Genomic DNA, 26,254 nt, shown 5'->3' on the forward strand with positions numbered 1-26,254 from the left:
GTGAATTGAAGATTTCTCTTATACTGACAATTTAAATTATTTCCAAGGATTACAGGAGTAGAATAAGAGGTGCAAAATACCTTTCTAGATTGCAGAGTTTAGTATGAATTTAAATAAGTAAGAATTTAAATTTAGTATGAATTTAAATTTAGTATAAATTTAAATTTATATTAGTTTTAGTATAAGTATAAATTTTCAGTTTAGTATAAATACAACTATACATTTGTGAGGAGCGAAATCCATTCTTGAAATTTAAAGCATCTTTTAACAATTTTATTACTTTCAATTTTATTCAATCATTCTATTTTATTACAAATTAAATGACTAGTCTAATTATTACTATATATTATTTCTCCCTGATGGGGGAGGGGTTCACCCTGTGACAAGTACTTAGACAAAGTGGTTGTTATGTCTGGTGTTCCTGTTCGTCTAGGAACTCTCAAACTGTCCTACATGTGTTCAGGATTGCAACCTTCTGGACTTCCTTGTAGATGTTCTCTGACAGACCTATTGCTGCTAGGCTCTTGTGTAGGGTCTTTGGCACCATACCGGTGGTGGTTGACACGGTGATCGGGGTGGTTATTACTTGTTAAATATGGCACAGCTCTTTGATCTCCTGTTTTAGGTCTGTATACTTCCTGATCTTTTCCTCATGGGTTTTCTGGAGATTGCCAGTGTTGGGCACCGCTATATCGATCAGATAGGTAGCTTTTTCCTTCTTGTTAACAAGGATCATGCCCGGTCTGTTGTGCGGGATTGTCTTCTCCGTTATTTTGGCGCGGTTCCAGTACAGCTTGTGGGTTGGGGTCTCTAGGGGTTCGTACATGTTCACACTCTGTATTCAACTGGCATTTCCTCACTGGCTGTTATTATTATAAAATCTTTTTCTTTTTGATGGAGTTTTTTCCACCCCGTGATGGGTACTGGTACCTAGTGCATGGGGTGGTTGGTTGTGGCCAGTTACTATTATTAATGTTATTATTAAAAAAAAAAAATTAAAAATTCTGTTTATACTCCGGGAGGACCACACGGTCAAAGCAGTTCACAAGGTAAATAGAATAAAGGAAACAGTACCATGTTTAGCAGTGACGGCTTAAGTCCCGGCCACTCAAGGCATGTGTACATCTGCACCTTTGCGCTGACCACTCGGCTACGGCGGCCTACTATTGGTCGAGGAACTCTCTTACTGTCCTGCAGGTGTTCAGGATCGCGGCTTTCTGGAGTTTCATGTAAGTTTTCTTTGGGAGGCCTATTGCTGCTAGGTTCTTATGGAGGCTCTTTGGCACCATGCTCGTGGTTGACACGGTGATTGGGATGGTCATTACTTGTTCCATATGCCACATATCTTTGACTTCCTGTTTTATTATTATTATTATATCGGTTTTATTTATGATTATTCAATAAATGACTACTTAAACTGACAGTGTATTTAAGAGTAATTGCGGCTAATTTCTAGAAGATAGAAATTATTTCTGTCTGACAACAACACAAAAGAATTAGTCTGATGCATGAGCCAAAACTAACACGTGTTATATTGTATATATTTATTATTATTATTAGCATTAGCATTAGCATTAGCAGAGGCATATGATGCAAGAAAGCAAGCTTATTCAGCATCAGCCAAAAAAAAAAAAACCCACTCCCATTTCACCCCTCCGTTCGTTCGAAATACCTGTCCAGTTGAGCTTTAAATTTGTTTAGGCTATCAACTTCAACAACCAGTGATGGAAGTCGGTTCCACCAACCATTGTTTACTTTGTTTAAGAATCAGAAATGCAGCACTTAAAGCTTGAGGAAATAAATCCTAACTGGGCTGGACCTCTTTCATGTGTGATCAGGTACCAAATCACCAACCAAATTATGATATTAGGGTCCCCCCCGTAAATGATTACATCTACCCATATATTTATTTGTCTGTAAATTGAGTGTGTTCTCTGGTCGATTTGTCTGTTTGCTGGGAAAAAACCTTGCTATCTACGCATGAGACCGACTAACTCAGAGACGGAGTGAAAAAAGCCCACTAAAGTTCCTAGGGTTATCGAACCCGAGCCCTTCCACCCGGTGACGATACTACTGTGCTACCTGCGCAGACTGTGATCAGGTCGACATAATAGTTAGAATGTTTTATTAGTGAATTGTTGTTTCATTTGTTGTTGTTGCCCTTGTGCGTAGCACAGTTGGTAGGATCGCCGTCCTTCCACACAGGGTGGAAAAGATCTGAGTCGAGTCCTGTCGATGATGTGAGGAATTTTTATGGGCCTTTTTCACAACGTGGTTGTGTTGGTCAGTCTCAGGCGAGGGTAGCATGGTTTTTCTCCCGGCAACCCGAGTTTTTCGTCCAGCAAACAGAAAATCAAACACAGAACACACAATTTACAGACAATACATAGGCCACTGAGCAATATGGCCTTAGTCGCTGATGCTCCAAAACCCTGCTACAACAACAACTTGATTTGTTTGCAATGGGACCAGAGTGTTCAAGAAAAATTCACATGAACTTTATGTGTTGATGGTCTCGGTACTAAATTTAGTACCGAGATCAGATTTAAGCACTTGCCCATTCTTCAAAAAAAGGCCTTGAAACTCACATTTCCTTTTTTTTTTTTCTTAAATTTTATCCTTTACTTATTTTTTTTTATTTATGTTGACACTACCCTATCAAAATATTATAGAATGCACATCTTTCCGGGCGGCGATTACAGCGGCATTCATTGGCATGGATCCTACAATGCATACTGAAATATCCATGAATGTTAGCCCATTCCTGTAAGAACATTATCATCAGATTTCCCATATCCATCGGCAGATCTTGTTGCTTTCTGATGCATCTTTGAGGAGCCAACAAATTCAATGACATTAGCTTCCTGGAACATTTCATTACCGTCTGGATACAACATTGTCGATGTTCTCCAGGAAGAAGTTGTTCTGTAACAATACTTAGCCAGGCCACACTTCCAGAGATGACTTAGCTTTTCCAAGGATGATGAGAGAATCAATATTACGTAATAAGTTTGGAGATAATAACGTTTGCCTTTTTTCATGCTCCCACTACAAAGATACGATAATATATCTCTCATGAACTTGCGATATCGCCTGCTTTTCGTATAACAATGTATTTATAAGGATACCAAGGCTATGCGGCTGTCACAATATATTGAAATGAAATTCGACCTAAGTTTCATCCACTACAAGTGGCAGCTGTTTCTTTTAATTAGCTAATTGTGGCCTCCAGGAATTTTTCTAGTCGTTAATGAGATTTGAGCTCAGACCTCTTTAAACGTCAATTTTTTTTTTCGAAAATCAGAGCATTTGAAGGACGTGTCAAATGTAACTCTCAACCATTGTATGAAAAACCATCATGGAAGACATAACCACTGTACCCTCCCGATAGGGATGTTAATGATTACTGAATATATTTTATTATTTTTGACGAAAAATTTTGTAATTATATTTTTATATGCGAAAGAAACAAATTTAAGCAAAATTTATTTCAAGTGGTTGTGCCCAGATTTAAATAATCGTCACGTGCCACTATAAGCAGAAAAATTCAGATTACGTACAAATTTGATTGATATAATTTTCTGAAATAGTGGTGCATCAGCTACGTAGCCTACTGAGCTGGCTATGGTATTTTATGAAAATTAGTTGGCATTTTATCGATTATAAATTACATAATATTGAAGTAACTTATGAAACGACAATCGAAAAATAGTACCATCTTAAGGAGGACAGTGACCCTTTCACCTACGTTAGAAGTTCTCAACCTGTTTTGTCAAAGTGCCACTTAAAAAAAAAAAATGTAATTAGTTAGTCCTTCAGGTCTTTAGTTAGTCCTAAAGACTGTTGCAGACATTAACTCAGGTATGACAAGCTCAGGCTTGCTACCTGGGAGACTAAAACGCTGATGGGATCGATATTCAGGTGACACTTGAATCAAGTGGACCGAATTTCAGTCAAGTCCGGTCGTTCAGCAGCAACTACATCCTCTGCTTGCACCTTCACAATGGTGGGACTGTTAGTAAGCCTGGGTATAATTCCGTGTGGAAGTCCTGAAATATGGTACCTAGTAAACTAGAATGACCAGAGATGATAGGTGTGAATCAATGTAAACAAGGGCCGATGTGTGGCATCCAAACCACAAAGGAACTGTCCCCTCTGTGTTATGCATTTGCAATTAATTTTCAATTTATTTCTTATGGGCTCGTGTACGCCTCCCACAGGTCGAAAACACATACCTACATACCCTAGGGTCTCACTTTACAGTGGTGGAGCTCAATATTTGGAGGAGAACTAAAAGTAGGTTTAAATTTTCCAGTATGTCTTTATACTAGCCCATCTCATCTAACTTATCTACCTAAATAGCGTAATACTGTATGTTTTGTGATTCTCTAAGAAATCAGATACTTCTTCAAATTGGGATGGCGGGATTATTCAAAACAGTTGGGACAGTGGTATTGAAATGTTTTAAGATGATCTGTCAAATAGGAAATGACTAAATTTTGGAAATGATTTCGAACTTTTCATTTTAATGAAACTATTTTATTATTATTATTTCAGATTATTTTTTTTTTAATGAAATTGGATGTATTCCTTTAACATTTTTAGCATCTTATGCTCCATTTATCATTCCTCTTTAAGGGGTAAAAACATACGAAAAAAAAAAAACTTATTAGTAAAAGACTTACCTTTGATTTCGAATGGTTTTATTTTTCTTCTGTGATTTAGAACTACAGAAAACTATTAATAATTTTAAATTTTTTGACCTCAGTTGAAGTTAAAGACATCCAAAAACGAGTCTGCATCTCGGAGTTCGGGCACTCTCTGCCGCGTCGTGTTGTTTACCACCAAGAGCATTCTCCAACTGATGAACGTCATTTTCCACCAGTGACCAATACCAACTTCTGAACATAAAGAGACTAGCTGGGGAAGATTTGACACACGTGTGCAGCCTTAAGGCTAATGGATATCACGTATGCTGTCTCCTTCAGATGTCTTTAAAGAACCTGGCCGGTGTCCACGGGACGGTCAATGTAGGAAACGGACCTAATCCACTAAGAGTTGGTTTTTGACTGGCGCCTACTAGTTATCACAACTGGCATTTGAAGGCGTCATATAACAGAATCTTTGGATTTAAAGGGGAGACACAAAGTCGGCTAGCAATTAACGCTATGTCTAGAGGCGCCATTGAAAATTTTCTATGCGTTATTAGCATTTACGCGAATAAGTTTATTTGGAAAACTATACGTATTGATTCAGAAATAATAGTTAAAAGCAGGCACATTGTAAGGCGACCAGGCGATACTAATAATTAGTAATTATTATTAATTGTTCTGTATAGTTTGCCGAAGTCATCAAAGGTTCAATCTCATGAACTCTCACTCGTGTGTTGGTTCACAGAATATTGTCTGAACAGCGTATATTGTAGTAATTGGTATAAAGATACTGATATGTTCATATGTTTATTCAATTAATAATAAATATGATTCATATAGAAACTATTACATCAAGTGAACGGAGCCTTCATTCCCCAACCCCTATCAAATTCACAAATACATATTACTTGTGTAATCTTAATTATTTTTAATTACTACAGGTTAAAAATATTCAGAGCTCTTCCTCCTTCTCCCCCCCCCCCTCAACTTCCCCATTCCATCTCAGGAATAACGTGTATATTCTCAATCTTGGCCACCATGTTTGGCTTGCTTTCTGCTTAATGATAAATGATGACCGATGACCTCAATTTTTCTACCGAGAATCACTTAATTCTTCTCCTTATTATTAAATATTATGTCCCAGAAACTTATTGTGGCCATTATTCAAAAATTTGTTTACAGATATGGTACATATTTGTGACCTCCTTCTACAAATTGAGAACTTCCATAATTTTCTTAGTTAAAAAAAAGAAAAAAAAAAAAAAAAAAAAAAGAAAAGAAAGAAAACATAAGAAGAAAAAGAAACAAGTCTAAAGTTAATTTGTTTTTAAAGTTTTTATTTCTAACTGAGTTGAACGATAGCTTAATTATTGTTAATCGGCGAAGCAATAATTAATAATAATTAAATTAACTCTGATTTTTTGACAATGTTTTATTCTACCTTTAAAAATAATTGTTATTTAATGGGTTGTTATTGTTATTCAGTATTTTGGATAATTCAACTAGGAATATGAGACTTCAGTGTATTGCGTTTGTAAATTGCACGTTCTATGGCTTATTTGATTATATTTGTCATAGCGACCATAACAAAACCAATTCCAAAAACTGCTGTAAAAGGAAGACCTGCAACTAGGTGGAAGGATGGGATCAGTGGACTTTTGGGCGTGACATTTTGCGATGCCGCTCGTATAGCACATGATCGATGCAGTTGGAGGCATTTGTTGGTGGCCACAACAGCTCCTCAGGTAACTATGTGACTGGAAGAAGAAGAATGGCTTATTTGGCTTTTGGTAGATAAAAAAATCATGAATCCTTGCCCGATACAAACTAACTCGACCAGGTTATGCAAAAGCTCATACGATGAATTCTATGGTGTTCAAACCCAGGCCTTTTCCCCATAATTAAAAAATTAAAGGACAGCAATCGTAACCTCTGACGTGATGTAAAGAAAACATTCACAGGTTAGTCTTCAGTACAAGGCTCATATCCATGGATCTTTGCGACAATGAGTGATAGGCAGGTCTAGCTCCGCCCACTGCTTCCCAGTTTCTAGGCCTGTCATCGGCCTTACTAGTTTAAAAAGGTTACACAGTTTACATCACCAATTCAGGACGGATTCATGCGCAAAACGGTTTTCGTAATCTGTAGTATACAAGATTATGAACACATTGTTTTTCGCTTGAATCCATCCCGAATTAATGGTGTAAATAAACCTAACCTTTTTAAAATGCCTCAAAATGAAGGTGTACTTAAAAAACTACACTTTTATAATCTTTAATAATAACCTATAAAACGGATTCTAATATAAATTAACGATAAATTATTCACAGGACTACATCGGCAAATGAATGCGAAGCAATGGGCAGAGCTAGACCTGTCCATCACTTGATGTCGCCAAGATCCATGGGTAAGACCCTCTTTCTGAAGACTAAACCTAATCATAATTATCTTGGCACACCCAGGATCCTGAGCTAGATATCATCATGCTTCTCTTTCTTGGTGATTCCCTTCTACTTCTGACTCTTGTTTTCTCTCTCAGGGAATAACTCAATTTTTTTGTGACTGGCGCAGTAAAAGCGTATGGTGTCAAAGACTCTACATAACAGCCTAGCAGCAATAGGTCTCCCAGGAACTCCAGAAAGTCGCAATCCTGAACACCTGTAGGATAGTCAGAGAGTTCCTAGACCAACGGTAACACCACATATAACAACAACCACCCTGTGTACTTGGGAGTAATACGCGTCACGAGGTGAAACCTCCAATCAGGGAGAAATAATATAAGAGCAATAATAATAATAATAAACTTGTTAAATTCGCTTAATGTCGTGACATTAAGCTAACTTAACACTTAACTAGTGTTAAGTTCGACTTCATGTTGTATGCGACTGTCAACATCACAAATAAAAAAAACAAAAATCATGCAAAAAAATTGAATTCTATGTTGCATTCTTCTCCTTCTCCTCAAATAAAAGCCCTGATTACGGTGATCTGTGTATCGGAGTACATAGAACACTGCAATGTCCATTGCCACTTGCCATATTGTCGGAAAGTGGCAATATCCGAGAGGCAGCACGTCCATACAGGGAAATATATATCTACCGTGTAGGTCAGGAAAAATTTCAGCCTACATGTGCCCTCCGATGTGAGGAAGGGGGACCTAATGCATGAATCGTCTAGGGTAGTGGTCTCCAAAGTGGGGTGCGCGAGATAATCCGCAATAAATCAATATTTATTAATTACGAAAACTAGTTTTTCGAAACGTAATTGAAAATAAAAATTATAAATGTTTTTTTTTAATACTGCAGTATGGACTTTGTTTGATCGCGTGACTTTATTTGATCATGCACATTCAAGTACATGCATTTGTACTTCAACTTCAATTTAATTTTGTTTTGTATTTTTTTTTTTTTAATTTGTGATCTTTTAAAATTATATGTGAGTTTATAAATGTGATTTTAGATATAATGTCTTCCGTGTAAATAATTTATAAATAAAAAAATATTAAACTTATATATTTATTTTCTATTCCGGGGTGCGTGTTAGTCCTTTTAAGGAAGATAAGGGTGCGCCACCAAAAACGTTTGGAGCCCACTGGTCTAGGGTGCCAGTTGCTGACAGTTAGCCTATGATCGCTTTTGCATGGTCCGGCAGAGATGATATGGTGCGTAAGATTTTTAGTATGCAGGTTACTACAACGCACTAGTAGTATGAGTATTAAAAACCATGATTTTTTACATGCTATAGTTTTTAAGAATAATAACAACTATAATAAACTAGACATTTGTGTTCAGTTTGATAATTAAACCAGCTTCAAAGATGGGATTTCATTGCTTTCGCTAATGAGAAAGAAAAATATGAGCGATTTCATGACATCTATTAAAAGATGTAATAATAATAATAATAACAACAATAATAACTGAAAAATAATATCCGAAATAATGACCGAAAAATACCGTCAGAGACTCAGAAGCCTGCCGAAAGGAAAGCTAAACGGAGTGAACACAGTTAAAGCCATAAACACCTATGCAGTCCAAGTGCTAACATGCTCTTTCGAGGTCACAGATTGGACTAACACCAAGCTGGAGGATATCATGAGAAAGACAAGAACATTGATGACTAAGAGTTGCCAACACAATCGAAGTCAGCCGTGGAGAGACTGACAATTGCTCGGAAAGAAGGGGGGGGGGGGTACGGGCCTAATAGACCTCATCGAGCAACAGAAAACAGCGGTTGCTAACCAGAAGGATTACTTCCAGAAACACACAGCAGCATTCCACCAGGCCATAAGGAAGATAGACAAGCGGTATACCCCCACTCAACCTAAACGAGGAGTCCCCTCCCAACCAGGAGGCACAAACGAAGCTAGAAAGATGGGCAGAGAAGACACTCCATGGCAGACACAACAATGATCTCCATCAAGATCACATAGATAAAACTGCTTCCAATGCATGGCTCACGAGCGGGACGCTCTTCCCCGAGACGAGCATGAATCCTTCTCCTGAAGGATTCATGCTCGCCATCCAAAACCAGGTATTCAAAATTAGAAACTATAGAAAATACATCGCCGAGGAGCCCGCGGTGTCAGATGACACATGTCGACGATGCCACCTGGCCTCAGCAACGATCCAACACATCACCGAGGGATCCGAGGCGATCTTTTGAATCTCTGGCATTTCCGGTAAACTGGCACACCCATCACAATGCAAGCAATGCGGAGATGGGGGAAACCCCTGGTGCCGCTTGACACCAAACATACTTTACACTTTACACTGAGTACACTCATAGACATGACCAGGTAGCCAGGATAATACATCAGAATCTAGCAAGGAAATAATAGTTGATCAAAGAAAGTGTACCGTACTACAAGTACGAACCCCAGGCAATACTATAGACCTCAAACCACAAGCTGTACTGGGACCGCGCCATAATAACGGACAAGACAATCCCGCACAACAGACAGGCTATAACTCTTGTGGACAAGATGGAAAAGGCTACCTATCTGATTGATATAGCGGTACCCAACACTGGCAACCTGCAAAAAACCCATGGAGAAAAAATCAGGAACCTCACGAACCTAAGACAGGAGATAAAAGAGATGTGGCATTTGCAACAAGTAACGACAATCTCGATCATCGTGTCAACCACAGGTATGATGCCAAAGACCCTACATAACAGCCTAGCAGCAATAGGTCTCCCAGCGAACACCTGCAAGGAACTCTGGAAAGTCGCAATCCCGAACACCTGTAGGATAGTCAGAGAGTTCCTCGATCATAGTAATACCAGACATAACAATAACCACCCTGTGTACTTGGTAGCAATACCCGTCACGAAGTGGAACCCCCAATCAGGGAGAAAATAATAATAATAATAATAATAATTGGCTGAAACTACCATCTGCTGATTGGTAAAGAGATCGAAGCTATGACAGAAGGAGAGACCCACAAATACCTAGCGATGATGCAGGCTCAGCAGTTAGAGAAAAAGGAAATCAAGAAGTGCCTGACCGAAAAATATCATCAGAGACTCAGAAGCCTGCTGAAAGCAAAATTGAACGGAGGGAACACAGTTAAAGTCATAAACACCTATGCAGCTCCAGTACTAACATACACATTCGTGGTCATAGATGGGACTAACACCGAGCTAGAAGAGATCATGCGAAAGATAAGGACAATGATGTTGCAGCCCAAGAGCTGCCAACGCCACCCGAAGTCAGCAGTGGAGAGACTAACAATAGCTCGGAAAGAGGGAGGAAGGGGCCTGATAGAGCAACAGAAAACAGCGATAGTTAACCTGGAGGATTACTTCGAGAACAACACAGCACCATTCCACCAGGCCATAATGAAGAGAGATAAGTGGTATACACCACTCACCTAAGCGAGGAAACCCCCACCCACCCAGACAGCAGACAGCACAAGAAACGAAGTTAGAAAGATGGGCAAAGAAGACACTCCATGGCAGACACTACAATGACCTCCATCAAGATCATATTGATAACATTGCTTCCAATGCATGGCTCACAAGCGGGACGCTCTTTCCCGAGACTGAAGGATTCATGCTAGCCATCCAAGACCAGGTAATCAACACCAGACATTATAGAAAATACATCGCAAAGGAGCCCGGAATATCAGATGACACATGTCGACGATGCCACCTGGCCTCAGAAACGATCCAACACATCACAGCGGGGTGCAAGGTGATCACCCAGACTGAGTACACTCATAGACACGACCAAGTAGCCAGGATAATACATCAGAAGCTAGCGAGGAAATACCAGTTGGCCAAAGAAAGTGTACCATACTACAAGTACGAACCCCAGGCAGTACTAGAGACCCGAACCCACAAGCTGTACTGGGACCGTGCCATAATAACGGATAAGACCATACCGCACAACAGACCGGCTATAACTCTTGTGGACAAGATGGAAAATGCTACCTACCTGATTGACATAGCGGTGCCCAACACTAGCAATGTCCAGAAAACTCATGAGGAAAAAATTAGGAAGTACACGAATCTGAGACATCAAATCAAGGAGATGTGGCATATGCAAGAAGTATCGACCATCCCGATTATCGTGTCAACCACCGGTATGGTGCCAAAGACCCTACATAACAGCCTAGCAGCAATAGGTCTCCCAGTGAACACGTACAACGAACTCCAGAAAGTCGCAATCCTGAACACCTGTAGGATAGTCAGAAATTTCCTCGACCAACAGTAACACCAGACTTACAACCAACCTGTGGACTTGGTAGCAGTACCCGTCACGAAGTGGAATCCCCCAATCAGGGAGAAATAATAATAATAATAATAAACTCAAAGAAGGAAGAAAGAATCTGTACACCCTCACCCACCTGATGTGTATGGATGACATCAAGCTCTACGCGGCAAGCGAAAAGCAACTCCAGAAAATCCAGCAACTACTCCGGAACACCGAATAATTCAGCAAAGATATCAGGATGAATTTGATCTGAACAAATGCAAAACCCACGGACTGTACAAGAGAAAATTAGTTGGCCGAAACTACAAGCTACAGTCTGGTAAAGAGATCGAAGTCATGACAGAGGAAGAGACCTACAAATACCTGGGGATGATGCAGGCTCAGCAGTTAGAGCACAAGAAAATCATCAAGGCCTGCCTGTCCGACAAATACCATCAGAGACTTAGAAGCCTACTGAAAGCAAAGCTGAACGGAGGAAACATAGTAAAAGCCATAAACACCTATGCAGTCCCAGTGCTAACACACTCCTTCGGGATCATAGATTAGACTAACACCGAGCTGCAGGATAACATGAAAAAGACAAGGATAATAATGACCAAGTGCCGGCAACGCCAACCGAAGTCAGCCGTGGAGACTGACAATAGTTCGGAAAGGAGGAGGAGCGGGGGCCTAATCCAGCAACAGAAATCAGCGATTGACAACCTGAAGGATTACTTCCAGAAACACACTGCAGTACTCTACCAGGCCATAAGGAAGATAGACAAGCGGTAAACCCCACTCAACCTAAGCGAGGAGTCCCCTCCCTCCCAGACGGCACAACGATGCTAGAAAGATGGGCAAAAACACACTCCGCGGCACACACTACAATGACCTCCATCAAGATCACATATATAAAATTACTTCGAATGCATGGCTCATGAGTGGGGCGCTCTTCTCCGAGACTGAAGAATTCATGCTTGTCATCCAAGACCAGGTAAGCAACACCAAAATCTATAGAAAATATATCGCCAAGGAGCCCGAGGTGTCAGATGACACATGTCGACGATGCCACCTGGCCTCAAAAACGATCAAACATATCACTGCTGGATCCAAGGTGATCACCCAGACAGTGCACTCGGAGACACGACCAGGTAGCCAGGATAATACATCATAAGCTAGCAAGGAAATACCAGCTGATCAAAGAAAGTGTACCGTACTACAAGTACAAACCCCAGAAGCTGCAGTGGGACCACGCCATAATAACGGATTAGAAAACCTCGCACACCGAAAAACCGGACATAACCCTTGTGGACGAGAAGGAAAAGGCTACCTATCTGATTTACATAGCAGTATCCAATACTGAACGGCCTCCGTAGCCGAGTGGTCAGGAGCGGGAGTGCAGTAGCACACGCTCTTTGAGTAGACCGGGGTTCAAGCCCCTGACTGCTGAATACGGTCGATCTGCCAACCCGCACTGGACCAGCGTGGCAGATTACGGTCCATTTCCCTCAGCATGAATTGTTGAGGAGGCTTCCATCCTGCAGTGGGTTGATAATGGCTGCACTTTACTTTTTTTTTACTTTATCCAATACTGGCAACCTCCAGAAAACCCCTGAGGAAAAATCAGCAAGTACATGAACCTAAGATAGAAGATCAAAGAGATGTGGAATATGCAACAAGTAATGACCATCCCGATCATCGTGTCAACCACCTATATGGTGCCAAAGATCATACATAACAGCCTAGCAGCAATAGGTCTTCCAGCGAACACCTACAAGGAACTCTAGAAAGTCGCAATCCTGAACACCTGTAGGATCGTCAGAGAGTTCCTCGACCAACAGTAACACAAGACAAAACAATAATCACCCTCTGTACTTGGTAGCAATACCCGTCACGAGGTGAAACCCCCAATCAGGGAGAAATAATATAAGAGCAACAAAAATAACAATAATAATAGTAATAAATAAATCATGAATAAATAAGTAATAGTCCTGAATAATAAATAAATAATAAATCCTGAATAAATAAATAATAGTCCTGAATAATATATAAATAATATATCCTGAATAAATAATAGTAATAATAAATCCTGGATAAATAATAATAATAGTAAATCCCGAAATAGAGTTCCTCGACCAAGAGTTGTTGTTGTTTTGATAGTAGAGTTTTAGGAGCGTTAGAGACTAAGACCACATTGCTCCATATATATACTGTCTGAAATTGCGTGTGTTCTGTGATTGATTTTGTTTGCTGGTCGAAAAACCCGAGTTTCTGGCAGAAAAGACCATGCTACCTCGCGAGACCGACTAACTCTTCCACCTTGTGAAAAAGGACCATAAAAGTTCCTCACTCTATAGACTGGACACGAACTGAGGTCTTTTCTACCCGGTGAGGGGAGGACGGCGATTCTACCAACTGTGCCACCTACGAGGGTGATCAACAGTAACACCGGACATAACAACCACCCTGTGCATTTGTTACCAGTATCCGTCACGAAATGGAACCCCCATCAGGGAGAAATAATAATAGTAATAATAATAAATAACTTTGCCTCGTTCCCTGAAGAAATTGTCTCAGATGTGTCGTAATCGACACTGTTTTTTGGACAAGAAGTAAATAAATAAATTTTCTGTTTCTACTCCGGGACGACCACACAAGATCAAAGGAATTCAAAAGATAGAGAGAATACAAAAGGATTATACCGTATTCAGTAGCTACGCGCTTGAATCACGGTCACTCAAAGTGCGTGCACTTTTTGTACTTCGTACTTCACAACACTCGGCTACAGTGGCCTCACAAAAAAAAAAAAAAATTCAAATGCTCACATCACTATATTAATGGAAGTCTTCTCATTTATTTTTGAAATTTTGTGCATTGTTTCCTGTAGTAGGGCTTAAATATTTGTAATATTCCCGAATTTGGGCATTACTGACATTAATCGAATTTAGTGAAGAATTTAGGATTGATTTCAATTAATAATAATAATTATTATTATTATCGAATTTCACCTTCACAGGGTGCGCATTTATTTATTGTAAAGCGCACTCTAGAAAAATATTACAGCTAGTCGTTTGGTAGGTTCGGTTGCTGTCGGTTATTGCTGTCGTGTGTTCTGTGATTGATTTTGTTTGCTGGTCGAAAAACCCGAGTTTCTGGCAGAAAAGACCATGCTACCTCGCGAGACCGACTAACTCTTCCACCTTGTGAAAAAGGACCATAAAAGTTCCTCACTCTATAGACTGGACACGAACTGAGGTCTTTTCTACCCGGTGAGGGGAGGACGGCGATTCTACCAACTGTGCCACCTACGAGGGTGATCAACAGTAACACCGGACATAACAACCGCCCTGTGCATTTGTTACCAGTATCCGTCACGAAATGGAACCCCCATCAGGGAGAAATAATAATAGTAATAATAATAAATAACTTTGCCTCGTTCCCTGAAGAAATTGTCTCAGATGTGTCGTAATCTGGTCGAAAAACCCGAGTTTCTGGCAGAAAAGACCATGCTACCTCGCGAGACCGACTAACTCTTCCACCTTGTGAAAAAGGACCATAAAAGTTCCTCACTCTATAGACTGGACACGAACTGAGGTCTTTTCTACCCGGTGAGGGGAGGACGGCGATTCTACCAACTGTGCCACCTACGAGGGTGATCAACAGTAACACCGGACATAACAACCGCCCTGTGCATTTGTTACCAGTATCCGTCACGAAATGGAACCCCCATCAGGGAGAAATAATAATAGTAATAATAATAAATAACTTTGCCTCGTTCCCTGAAGAAATTGTCTCAGATGTGTCGTAATCGACACTGTTTTTTGGACAAGAAGTAAATAAATAAATTTTCTGTTTCTACTCCGGGACGACCACACAAGATCAAAGGAATTCAAAAGATAGAGAGAATACAAAAGGATTATACCGTATTCAGTAGCTAGAATACAAAAAGGATTATACCGTATTCAGTAGAGAGAATACAAAAGGATTATACCGTATTCAGTAGAGAGAATACAAAAGGATTATACCGTATTCAGTAGCTACGCGCTTGAATCACGGTCACTCAAAGTGCGTGCACTTTTTGTACTTCGTACTTCACAACACTCGGCTACAGTGGCCTCACAAAAAAAAAAAAAAAATTCAAATGCTCACATCACTATATTAATGGAAGTCTTCTCATTTATTTTTGAAATTTTGTGCATTGTTTCCTGTAGTAGGGCTTAAATATTTGTAATATTCCCGAATTTGGGCATTACTGACATTAATCGAATTTAGTGAAGAATTTAGGATTGATTTCAATTAATAATAATAATTATTATTATTATCGAATTTCACCTTCACAGGGTGCGCATTTATTTATTGTAAAGCGCACTCTAGAAAAATATTACAGCTAGTCGTTTGGTAGGTTCGGTTGCTGTCGGTTATTGTAGCAGCAATAGGTTTTTTTGGAGGATATTTTTTAAGGAGGTAAGTTATTATTTTTCTTGTGTTTGTATACTAATGAGAATGATCTTCATACCAAGAACGAATGTCCAACATGATCAAGATGTATTAGGTTTAATTAAGTTAACAAATTATATTTTAAAGTCAATAATACAGCATCCGCCGAACGTACATTTGTATAATTGAGTATATTTATGTCTTCTACAAGTTTGTGACAGTTTTCTTAAATTATTTACTGTATTGTTATTTTATTTTTGAAGTGTAAGCTTTTGTTTATGTTTTCTTTACAAAACTATGTTTATTATTTAGACGCAGGGAATTCATTACTACTTAGTGCCCGAGCTGATCATCAGAACGCATTGTATGCGGTAATAGATGATCGGCTTCTTAGTGAAAAGAAAAATAAATTATACTTTAAAAAAAATTGCCATGCAATGCGAGGAAGGGAAGGCAAGTAACAGATAACAGTATTAAAAATCGTTAATAGGATTATTAGGATCGCGTTCCTTGTTATTAGCTGGCCCTGTTGTCAGCCGCTAGTTGACTTTCAGGTTTAATTAGAAGTCCTTTGGTAATATGCGATTACTCATTCCAGGCGGCATACAAATTGCCTATTGTTTCAGTAAGATAATAATACGTGGGATTAAGACAGAGTTCAATAAAAAAAAAATATATAAAATATATAAAAAAATAAATAAAGAAAGCATTTCAATGTCCAATTAATTTGACAGTTCCGAAAGATCGAGTGCATATCACCCTGCGTTGTCATTAAATGTACGTATTGTGCTTTCCAGAATATGTGAAAACACTGTTGGTACAGAAAAATCTTTTACTGTATATCCAATTACATAATCTAATCTTTTATATTTACCTGAACGTCACTACAATATTCGTTGTTGGCCAGCCAATCACAAACGAGGTTTCAATAGATTTGAGGGCTTCGCAAACATCTTCCAGACAAGTAGAGAGCCATAATTCGCATACTCGTACCTTTTCTTTTAGTTTGTATGCACCGGACGATCTATAAAAGTGAAATAAATGCCCATTAAAATAAGTAATAATTGCATTTTAAAGTGAAAAGAGTAGAATTTATTCTCTGAAAATGGCTTGAACGATTCGATACTCACCTAGGCTTTGCTATTAGAAGAAGATCACTGAATAAGAACAGATGCCTTTCTTGCCTCTGAACACCCTAAAAATAATTAAAAATTAAATCGTTAATATTTTTAGATATACATGAGGTGGAGCTGATAATGAAAAAATGAAAATTTCACAATTTTAGTTAAAAATTAAAGGAATAAATACATTGAAATATTATTATTATTATAAATAATATTGAAATATTATATTAAAATATTATGATATATAAATGAAAAGAATAAGAATAAATTATAATATATATATATATATATATATATATATATATGTGTGTGTATATATATATATATATATATGTGTATATATATATATATATGCAGATAGATAGATACCTTTTGTGAAATATATGAAAAATATATTTAAATTTTTGTGAAATATATTTCGCAAAGTATTCCATATTTGTGTGGAAATCTAGGCTGATGACCGCTGAAGGCCTCGAGGGAACTCTTATAATGGGATCCTCATTGTCAAAATAAATTGATTAATAAATGGAATAATAATAATGAGATAAATAGTTATCGCTTTTAAATTTTAATATAACTTAATTTTAACCCATAGTTGACAAGACAGCACAGTGATATTTATTTATTTACTTATTATTATATATATTTTTTATTATTTGTTTTGGTCAATTCTTGTTAGGGCCTTGAGAGACCATGCAGTTCGCTTGAATATGACTCTGCTAGTGACTGATTGTCACTGGAAATATGGGGGGGGGGAGACTTAATATTTGTCTTTAAATAGTGTTTAAGGAAAAAAAAATAAAAATTTTGATAATCATAGTGTTAGTGTTAGAAAATGTTAATTATAGGAGTCGGCCTCATACATAGGAAACAACACAATTCATATTTTAAGGAACCCTCTTTCGTGAAGTAATTGGTAGAATCAAACCCTATTTAAAGACAAATATAATCATAGTGTTAGTGTTAGAAAGGCAGGCCTCTCACTCTCTCTCATATATATATATATATATATATATATATATACACATTATACCCCCAACTCTCGGTCCCCTAAGTCGACGCCTTTGGTGTCTTTAGAACATGGACCAGGGTCGATCTTATAGTTTCTGGGGCACGGGAGGGAGGATTAATATTGAGGAAAAGGACAGCAAGGTGGAGTTCTTGTCTGGATTGAGGGTGCTTTTGTTGGGATTTGGGATCCTTATGAGTCCGGGGCCTGATACATTTCAGCCCCCCTTCTTCAAGGACTGCCATAAAGGAATTGATGAATGCAAATTCCAGTGGGCTGGAAATCGTTAGGTCTAATTTACTCATTCGTTAAACCCTAGGGTCCCAGAGCCGGCATTATAGATGAGTCGTTTTTCGTGACAGTATAGCACTTCTGCTACTTGTCGCTTGTTTGGAAACGTCTGGGTTCGAATCCTGTCGATGACTGGAGGAATTTATAAATGCTTCTTAAATCTAGGAGCCGACCGGGCTAGCCGAGTGGGTAAAGTACCTATCCGGCAACCCAAAGGTCGCGGGTTCGATTCCCGCCTCGGGCTTGGATCAAAGTACTACAAAAACCTTGGGAGGTGCAATATGGCCACAGAAGCCGATGTGCCAACAACTACCAAAAATCAAATCAATCATAAATCTAGGATGTAGTTAGGATGTAGCCGATATCAGGCGGAGAGAGTAGGTCCCCCCCCCCCAATGAGTTATTCCTGGTTTCTCATCCACACAACATTTAAAGCCACCCGTGAACATCCTTCTACAAACACAATACACAATGACGCAATATAAGTCGCTGATGCGCCTAAAACTCAACAACAAAATTCAACTTATGAAGCACAGTGCTAAAATATATAAATTTTCTGTTTATACTCCTGCACGACAACCAAGTCAGTAGAGTTTACAATAAATCGTCAATGCAAATATTTATCGTATTTAGTAGTCACGGGCTTGAACCCCGGTCCACTCAAGGAACGCGTGCTATGCACACTCGCTCCTGACCACTGGGCTACGTCAGGCCATGTCAGAGAAGTGCACAAAAAAAAAAAAAAAAAAAACTATGCTCTCATTTGTGGGAAGTGAGTAGTAGTCATGACATTCATTCGCAAAAGTTGATCTATATAAAATATTACGCACTGGCTTAATTCTGATAATTTCTTTAAAAGAGTGATCTGGGAAAAATTCATTTATTATTTTTTATCAAAGCAATGAAAATTCCTGAACGTATATAAATGGTGTACATACCATTGTAAACTGAACTGGTCCGTCCATAATGAACAGTCGAGGTTCACTTTCCATAACGGGAGTCGTTGGCACCATATCATCTTTGGGCAGTGGACTACTGACCCTGATGAAAGATATGTCAAAAGTGTAAACTTTCTCAAAATCAATAAATAAACTAAGTTATATATTAAGCATCTCAGACATTTAAAGCTATATCAAAAAAGGAGAAATAAACAATTTGCACTCATTCCTTAATTCGAAACAATTCGAATTAAGGTGTATCGAGATCATTCTAAAAAACAGTGTAGTGATTTTGGACCTCGCCAAACAAGTTGCAATCTGAAATTCCCTTCATAACTAGAAGAATTTCTTATTCCTCTAGTTACCACTTCATTTGGGGGTGTAGTTAGTCGACAGGAGGGACAGAGTTGTACCAAGCCCATCCGTCTATTGCACAGGTTTTTTTCATCCCGCAAAATATACAAGTTGGCCTGACCTGGAATTTTTAATTTTTATTCTGAAAATTGCATGAAGTCTTTGGTCGCTTTTCCTGCTTTATGTACAGTAATTTGGGAATTTAAAAATAAATTATATATTATCATATTGAAGTTTAAGTCATACTTATCAGTTTATGGTAAACTATAAAAAATTATAATAATAACGATAAGTATAAGGACAAAAATAAACGACGCTGTTTGTTTTCTATCTGAAAATTCATTTTATTTAAAATAATGATGCAGCACACTCTCAGCTGCATCATTATTTTAAAATAACAGATGTCATCTTGCGTAGTCATTTTTTAAAACAGGATTTAATTAGGAAATGGATTTTGTTATTATTTAACAAGTGTTAAAACCCTGGAGGGGGGGAGAGAGAGAGACGAATTTGCCACGTTTTCTTGGCCAGCTGTGAATGAAAGAATCGCTAGAACCATTGCAGTCGACCACCAACAGCGATCGACGTTCTCCTGCGGTAAAATTCATTTGTCTCACCGCACAGCTGCAATCTGTCAGTCAGCCATATAGTTAATCAGTGTCATTCAGCGCCCTCTTTTAACCTGTATGCATGCACGTGCGCTACACAGCCCTGTTGCTTTAATACACCAAAAAACTAAAATTGGCTTCTTACTTTGTGAAATAAGAGCATACAAATTAATTTAAAAAATTGTTTATATATATATATATATATATACACACACACACACACTTCCGCCTAAAAATTTGGAATCACGTTTCATTTTTCTTAATTTTCAAAGTTTTTATAATAGGACCAACTTGTTTACGAATTTTATTAAAATATTTTATATTATGTATTTAAGTATTTCCAATATTTAAGAATTATTTTTCTGGAATATTCGAGAATATTCTAGAACAGTATAGAATGTTCTCGAATACGGCAGAACATTGTAGAATATTCCAGAGTTATTAGAATTGTAGAATATTCTAGAAAGTGGGAATATTATTTCAGTACTGTAGATAATTCTAGAGTGTTTTGCAATAATATAAACTGAGGAGTAAGAGCTGCAACTTATAAAATCAAACACCAGTCATTCAGAAAGAGTGGTTGATGTAAGTTTTGTGTGTTTCGTGATAAACATGGCAAGAAATAAGAAAATGAGTGTTGAAAGAAGTGCTATTATAACTCTGTGTAAAGAAAGTTAAACCACGAGAAGCATTTCAAAAAACTAGGCGTTTCATTTAAAGGCGGTAAAACTGCCGTTTGACGATTCAAAAAAACTGGCAAAGGGCAAACCACGAGACGACCGCGCGTAACAACGGAAGCACAAGATAAGACCATGACACTGATTTCTAAACGCAGTCGACGACTTAATGCACCTGGAATCCGAGTTGAGTTAATAGGAACAGATAAACTCCCCTGTCTACATCCACTGTAAAATTTCGTCTTCAGTAAGCAGGACTTCATGGTCGAGTAGCGGTCCGAAAACCATTATTAAAACAGGAAAATCGATAAAACTGTTGGCTTCGGCTAGAGTCATCAACGTTGGAGAGCTGAAGAGTGGAAAAACGTACTGTGGACGGTTGAATCCAAATTTGAAATTTTGGGATCTAAGCGTAAAATTTATGCGAGACTATCAATTAAAAGAAAAAAAAAAAAAAAGGTGCCACATTGTTTATTGCTTACAGTCAAGCAAGATGGTGGTTCCATCATGATCCGAGGTTGCTTCTGTTTATCTGGAGATGGGTGACATCGTCAGAATTGAGTTTTTAAGAAAAGGGGCCCATAACAGTCATTCTTGAACATAATGCAGTATCCTCTTGACTTCGACTTTGTGAAAGGCATTTAATATTATAAGACTGACCCACAGCGCTATGCTGTGCGGGGACTTTATAGTAACTAAACAACAGGAGGAGGGGGTTTATTGCAAATTATAGTTCGCCAGTCGCTTGAGTTAAACCCAACAGAAGTTTTATGGGATCATTTAGACCAGGGGTCCCCAACCTATGCCCCGCCAGATGATTTCATCCGGCCCGCGAGACGATTTCATCCGCCTCGTCGAAATTTATTCTATAGAAATCTTTTTTGGTTGCTACATATCGTATATAAGGATATTTTTAAACAAAATATAATGTAAATGCGTCTAAATATAATTTTGCAACATTGTTGCGCTTCCACTTGGCAGCAGTGTTTCTTGCGATGTTGGAAATCTGAACAGTGCGAGTGCCCAAGGCTATAAGTTTATAGCCTCGAGTATTTCCGGCGAACACGAGCGTTGTGCCAAAAAGTGAAATAGTAAAATTAAAATAAGCGCCTGTTAAAACAATTGCTAAACACTAATCTAAATATTAATCAAGTAAGTATTAGTGAAAGAATTGTATGCAATGCGTTCTTTGCAGTTTGCAATGTAAAGACGAGTACGCCGATTATCATGCGCTCCAGGTCAAGCAGTCTGGTGCGAATCGGTTGCAACAATTTATTAGTGTATTTATATAAAGGTGTATTATTTTTAATTTTTTTAAATTCAACTTTAAATTTTTAATTTTAATATTAGCGAACCAAGATGTCGAGGAAAAGAAAAATTGATTCCGAATGTCGTGTCTTCACTGAACTTTGGTCGATTAATTATTTATTTATAAGGGACAATAACCGATTTACCTGCGTTATATGTAAGTAAGCAGTTTCTGTGTTGAAAGATTATAATTTGAAACTGCATTATACGACAAAACATGCCTCAACTTACGATAAATTTCGAGGAGAGTTGTGAAACAAGAAATTACAAGAGTTGAGCTTTGATTTCAAGAGGCAACAACAGATGACATGTTTCACTAATCAGAATTTAAAATTTAATTAGAGCTAGTTTGCGAGCATCTCAGATCATTGTTGAAGAAGGGAGGGCTTTTACTGATGGCGAATTTGTGAAACGAGTGTGCCTATCAATTGCAGCAGAAATATGCCCTGATTAAGTTAAGCACTTTGCTGCTATAAGTTTATCAGCGTAAACTTTTAATAAGAAGAATCGAAGACTTGTCTGCTAATGTTAAAGATCAGATGAAACATAAAGTTACAGATTTTATAAATTTTTCGATTGCAATTGATGAAAGTGAAGATATTACCAACACAGCACAGTTACTCATTTACATACGTGGTATAAATCAAAATTTTGAAGCCACAGAAGAACTGGCTGCTCTTGAAAGCTTGAAGAATAGAACCTCTGGTGAAAACATATTTTATAGTGTATCAAAAGTGTTTGAAGACCTGCAGCTTAATTGGGAATTGTTGACAGCAATTACGACCGATGGTGCAAAGAATATGGTTGGAAAAAATATTGGTTTCATCGGCCATGTTAATAAATATTTTGATTCCAAAAACATCGAAAGATCTATGCGATTTTATTGTGTTATTCACCAGCAATCGTTGTGCAGTAAATTTTTGTCTTCGAACTCAATCATATTTATCACTCTCATCAACCGGTGCAATACCACCACTTTGCTTATTGGAGGCTTAAAGTGGTGAAACCTATGTTTAGTCTCTAGAGCAAAGTTTCCGGCATTCCTCCCCCCATACTTCTCCCTCAATCCATGCACCGTACTAATACTATAGGTTTTGATACCTTTCGTGTTTGGGGATTTCATAAAAAAAAAAAAAAAAAAATGTCGACTATAATTTTAGTATTGTGAATTTTATACGCAAAAATGGCCTGAACCATCGTCATTTTAAATTTCCTTGGAGGAAAGCGAATATGGCGATTTGTTGTATCATACGGAGGTACGATGGTTGAGTCGCGGTAATGTGTTAAAAAGATTTTTTTTTCAACTCAGAACCGAAATAGACATAATCGTGAACGAAAAATTAAAACCAGTCCCAGAACTAACAGACTCTAAATGGTTATGGGAACTTACATTTTTAACAGATATTTGCGAACACATTGAATAAAAAACTCCAAAGTCGCGATCAACTTGTAAATGACTTGTACTACAATATTAAAGCATTTCAGACAAAATTAGAATTATGTAAAAATCAAATTGAACAAAATAATTTTTCCCATTTTTTGTGTTGTGAAAGTTAATATGCCAATTGTGATTTTTTTCTACCGACAATTTTGTCCGAAATCTTGAATTATTGATGGCAGCATTTGTTGATCGATTTATTGATTTCGAAAACAATAGAAACTTATTTACATTATTTCAGAATCCATTTGATCTAAATGTTTCACAAATAGATAAAGATCTACAATTAGAAATCATAGATCTTCAAAGTAACAATAACCTGAAAATATTATTGAAAAATGAAACATTATAACTTTTATAAAACTTGGACAGAAAATGAATTACCAGAATTAAAAAAAATTAGCAAGAAGAATAATTTTATTTTTGATAGCACTTACTTATGTGAACAAATATATTCAAAAATGAAATATATAAGATCCAAACATCGATCAAAAATGACAGTGAACACTTGCAAGACTTTAAGATTGGGAACTTCTACTATTAAACCTAACATTTCAATTATTGCTAAATCAAAACAAACTATAAACATCTCATTGATTTGCTATTTCTGTAATATCAAATGTGATTATAACAATAAAAATTGTGATTTTTGATATGACTATGGCTTTATTTACAATAAATATCCCGTGTTTATAATTTTTTCTAGTTTTTCTATCTTGTACACCCCGTTTGATCTGATGAAGTCGCTAAAATTGCGTTTTTGGTTTACAGCGTTTTTAGTCGTCAAAATTGCACCGACTCCGGCCCGCCATTTGTTATGAATTTTCTATGTGGCCCTCCGATGAAAAAGGTTGGGGGACCCCTGATTTAGACTGTCAAGTCCGTGAAGTCTGCCCATATTCACAAAATTTATGGCAAATCTTGCATATTGCTTGGAATAATATTAGTGAAAACACTATTATAAAATTAATCGCCACAATGCCACGTCTATGTATGGCAATGGTAAAAAATGTCGTGGAGGATATTTTAATGAAAAATCAGTAGATTGTTAATATTAATCATTTCAGTGTTTTTTTGCTGTAAATTTTTCACTGCTTAATAAAAAATCTTACTTTGTCGTGTATTTTTTTATATTAAACCATACTTTGTTGTAGCTAATGCTATAACAATGTAAAGTCTAATATAAAAAAAAACACAACACATTTAAAAAAAAATAACGAAAATGTCATACGCTGTGATTCAGAACTTTTAAGCGGTAGTGTATGTATATATATATATAACCAGAATAACGAATTTTAAGAAGTGGAGCAAGCATGCTTCTTAGCATGTTTGCTGGTCTTTATAAGAAATGTTCATAATATTAACTCATATCCTTGAGCATGTATACACACTGTTGACCCAGACCTCGGAAGTGGAAACACACCTACAGACTGATATTTAGGCCATCACACGTTTCTGACCCTCTGTATAGAATTTTTACACCTTCCCTCTACTTTTCTTGTTTGTTTCAGCAAAAGGCAATGGTACTGTAAGTATCCAGTGTGTTGAAGGAAACTATCCAGGTACAGTTCAATGGGCACGACTCAAGTGTGTTACTAGCTTTCCCACAGAGGAAAGCTTGAACTTCTGTGGTACTGGATAGTACCAGGGGGTAGAGAATTTTAATGTTTTTCTGCCCATCATTTTACTTATTGGAGACTTTCTGCGGCTATACCATGTTTGAACTTCAAAGAAATGTTTTGTCTTTTTTTTTTTTTTTTTTCATCGTTTTTTACTATATTTAGGTTCTCGTGGCTAGCATAGTTAGTTAAGCACCATCCTCCCCAAACCACATGGAAAAGACCTCAGTTCGAATACCGTCAATGAACCGAGGAATTTTAATGACCTTTTTTTTTTTTCAACGTGGCTGAGTTAGTCGGTGTCAGGCGAAGTAGTGAAGTAGTATAGTTTTTCTCCTTGAAACTCGAGTTTTTCGTGCAGCAAACAGCAAATCGATCACACGCAATTCACAGATATATTATATACGGTGCAATATGGCCTAAGTTGCTGATGCGTCTAAAACCCCACAACAACCAGCCAGGCATATATAGGATGAGTTGTTTTTTTGTTCCTCAACTGTTCTGGGGAAGGGGAAAAAAAACCCACAGAACCAAAAACAGATGAAGCTAAAAATATTACAACTAGCTTGCCAAAGCATTTTGGGAGTGGTGTTTTTGGACAACACAACACACACTCTGAAGGGATTTTGTGTCAAAATACTTGATCTCCTTGATCCATGTTCAAATTTTCATGGCCTTCTGTTCTCAGTGACAGTATAGTCGTTTCGCCGCTTGTCACTCATTTGCTGAAGCCTGGATTCCAGCCCCATCTATGGAGGAATTTCTAAAATCCTCCATAGATGGGGTCTTCGAAGGGAGTACGGTTTTTATCCGTTTGTTATTCCTGGATTTTCAGCCTGCACAACCTGCAAATAAAACTTATTTAGACATATTGCACAGTGGCACAGCATTGTCTAAGTCGCAGATGCACCTGAACCCTAACGACGACGACAACGACAACAATTGCCTTCTACTTGTAGTTTGTGGCGGTGTTTTCAGGCGTATCAGCAACTTAGACTATATTGCGCCATTGTGTGTTATGTCTGAGTAAATGTATGTTCATGTGCCGATTTTGCATGTTGTACTGGCTGTAAAACCAGGAATAACTCATGGGGAGCAAAGAGGA

The 26,254-nt window shown here is 37.7% G+C and overlaps 1 protein-coding gene across 2 annotated transcripts in view; it reads right to left on the reverse strand.

The window, feature by feature from the left end:
* LOC150083713 (uncharacterized) overlaps positions 1-26,254 on the reverse strand; it is a 235,025-nt gene that overhangs the window by 47,633 nt on the left and 161,138 nt on the right. For both annotated transcript variants that reach the window (XM_090378142.1, XM_090378143.1), the window contains exons 5-7: positions 19,146-19,248; positions 16,914-16,978; positions 16,658-16,807 (exon numbers count right to left, since the gene is read on the reverse strand). In XM_090378142.1, the coding sequence (XP_090234268.1) occupies positions 16,658-16,807; positions 16,914-16,978; positions 19,146-19,248 (318 nt within the window). The remainder of the gene's footprint in view (positions 1-16,657; positions 16,808-16,913; positions 16,979-19,145; positions 19,249-26,254) is intronic.

The sequence above is a fragment of the Mastigoproctus giganteus genome, chromosome 7, assembly GCF_048544385.1.
Source record: "Mastigoproctus giganteus isolate SK-2022 chromosome 7, ASM4854438v1, whole genome shotgun sequence".
NCBI lineage: Eukaryota > Metazoa > Arthropoda > Arachnida > Uropygi > Thelyphonidae > Mastigoproctus > Mastigoproctus giganteus.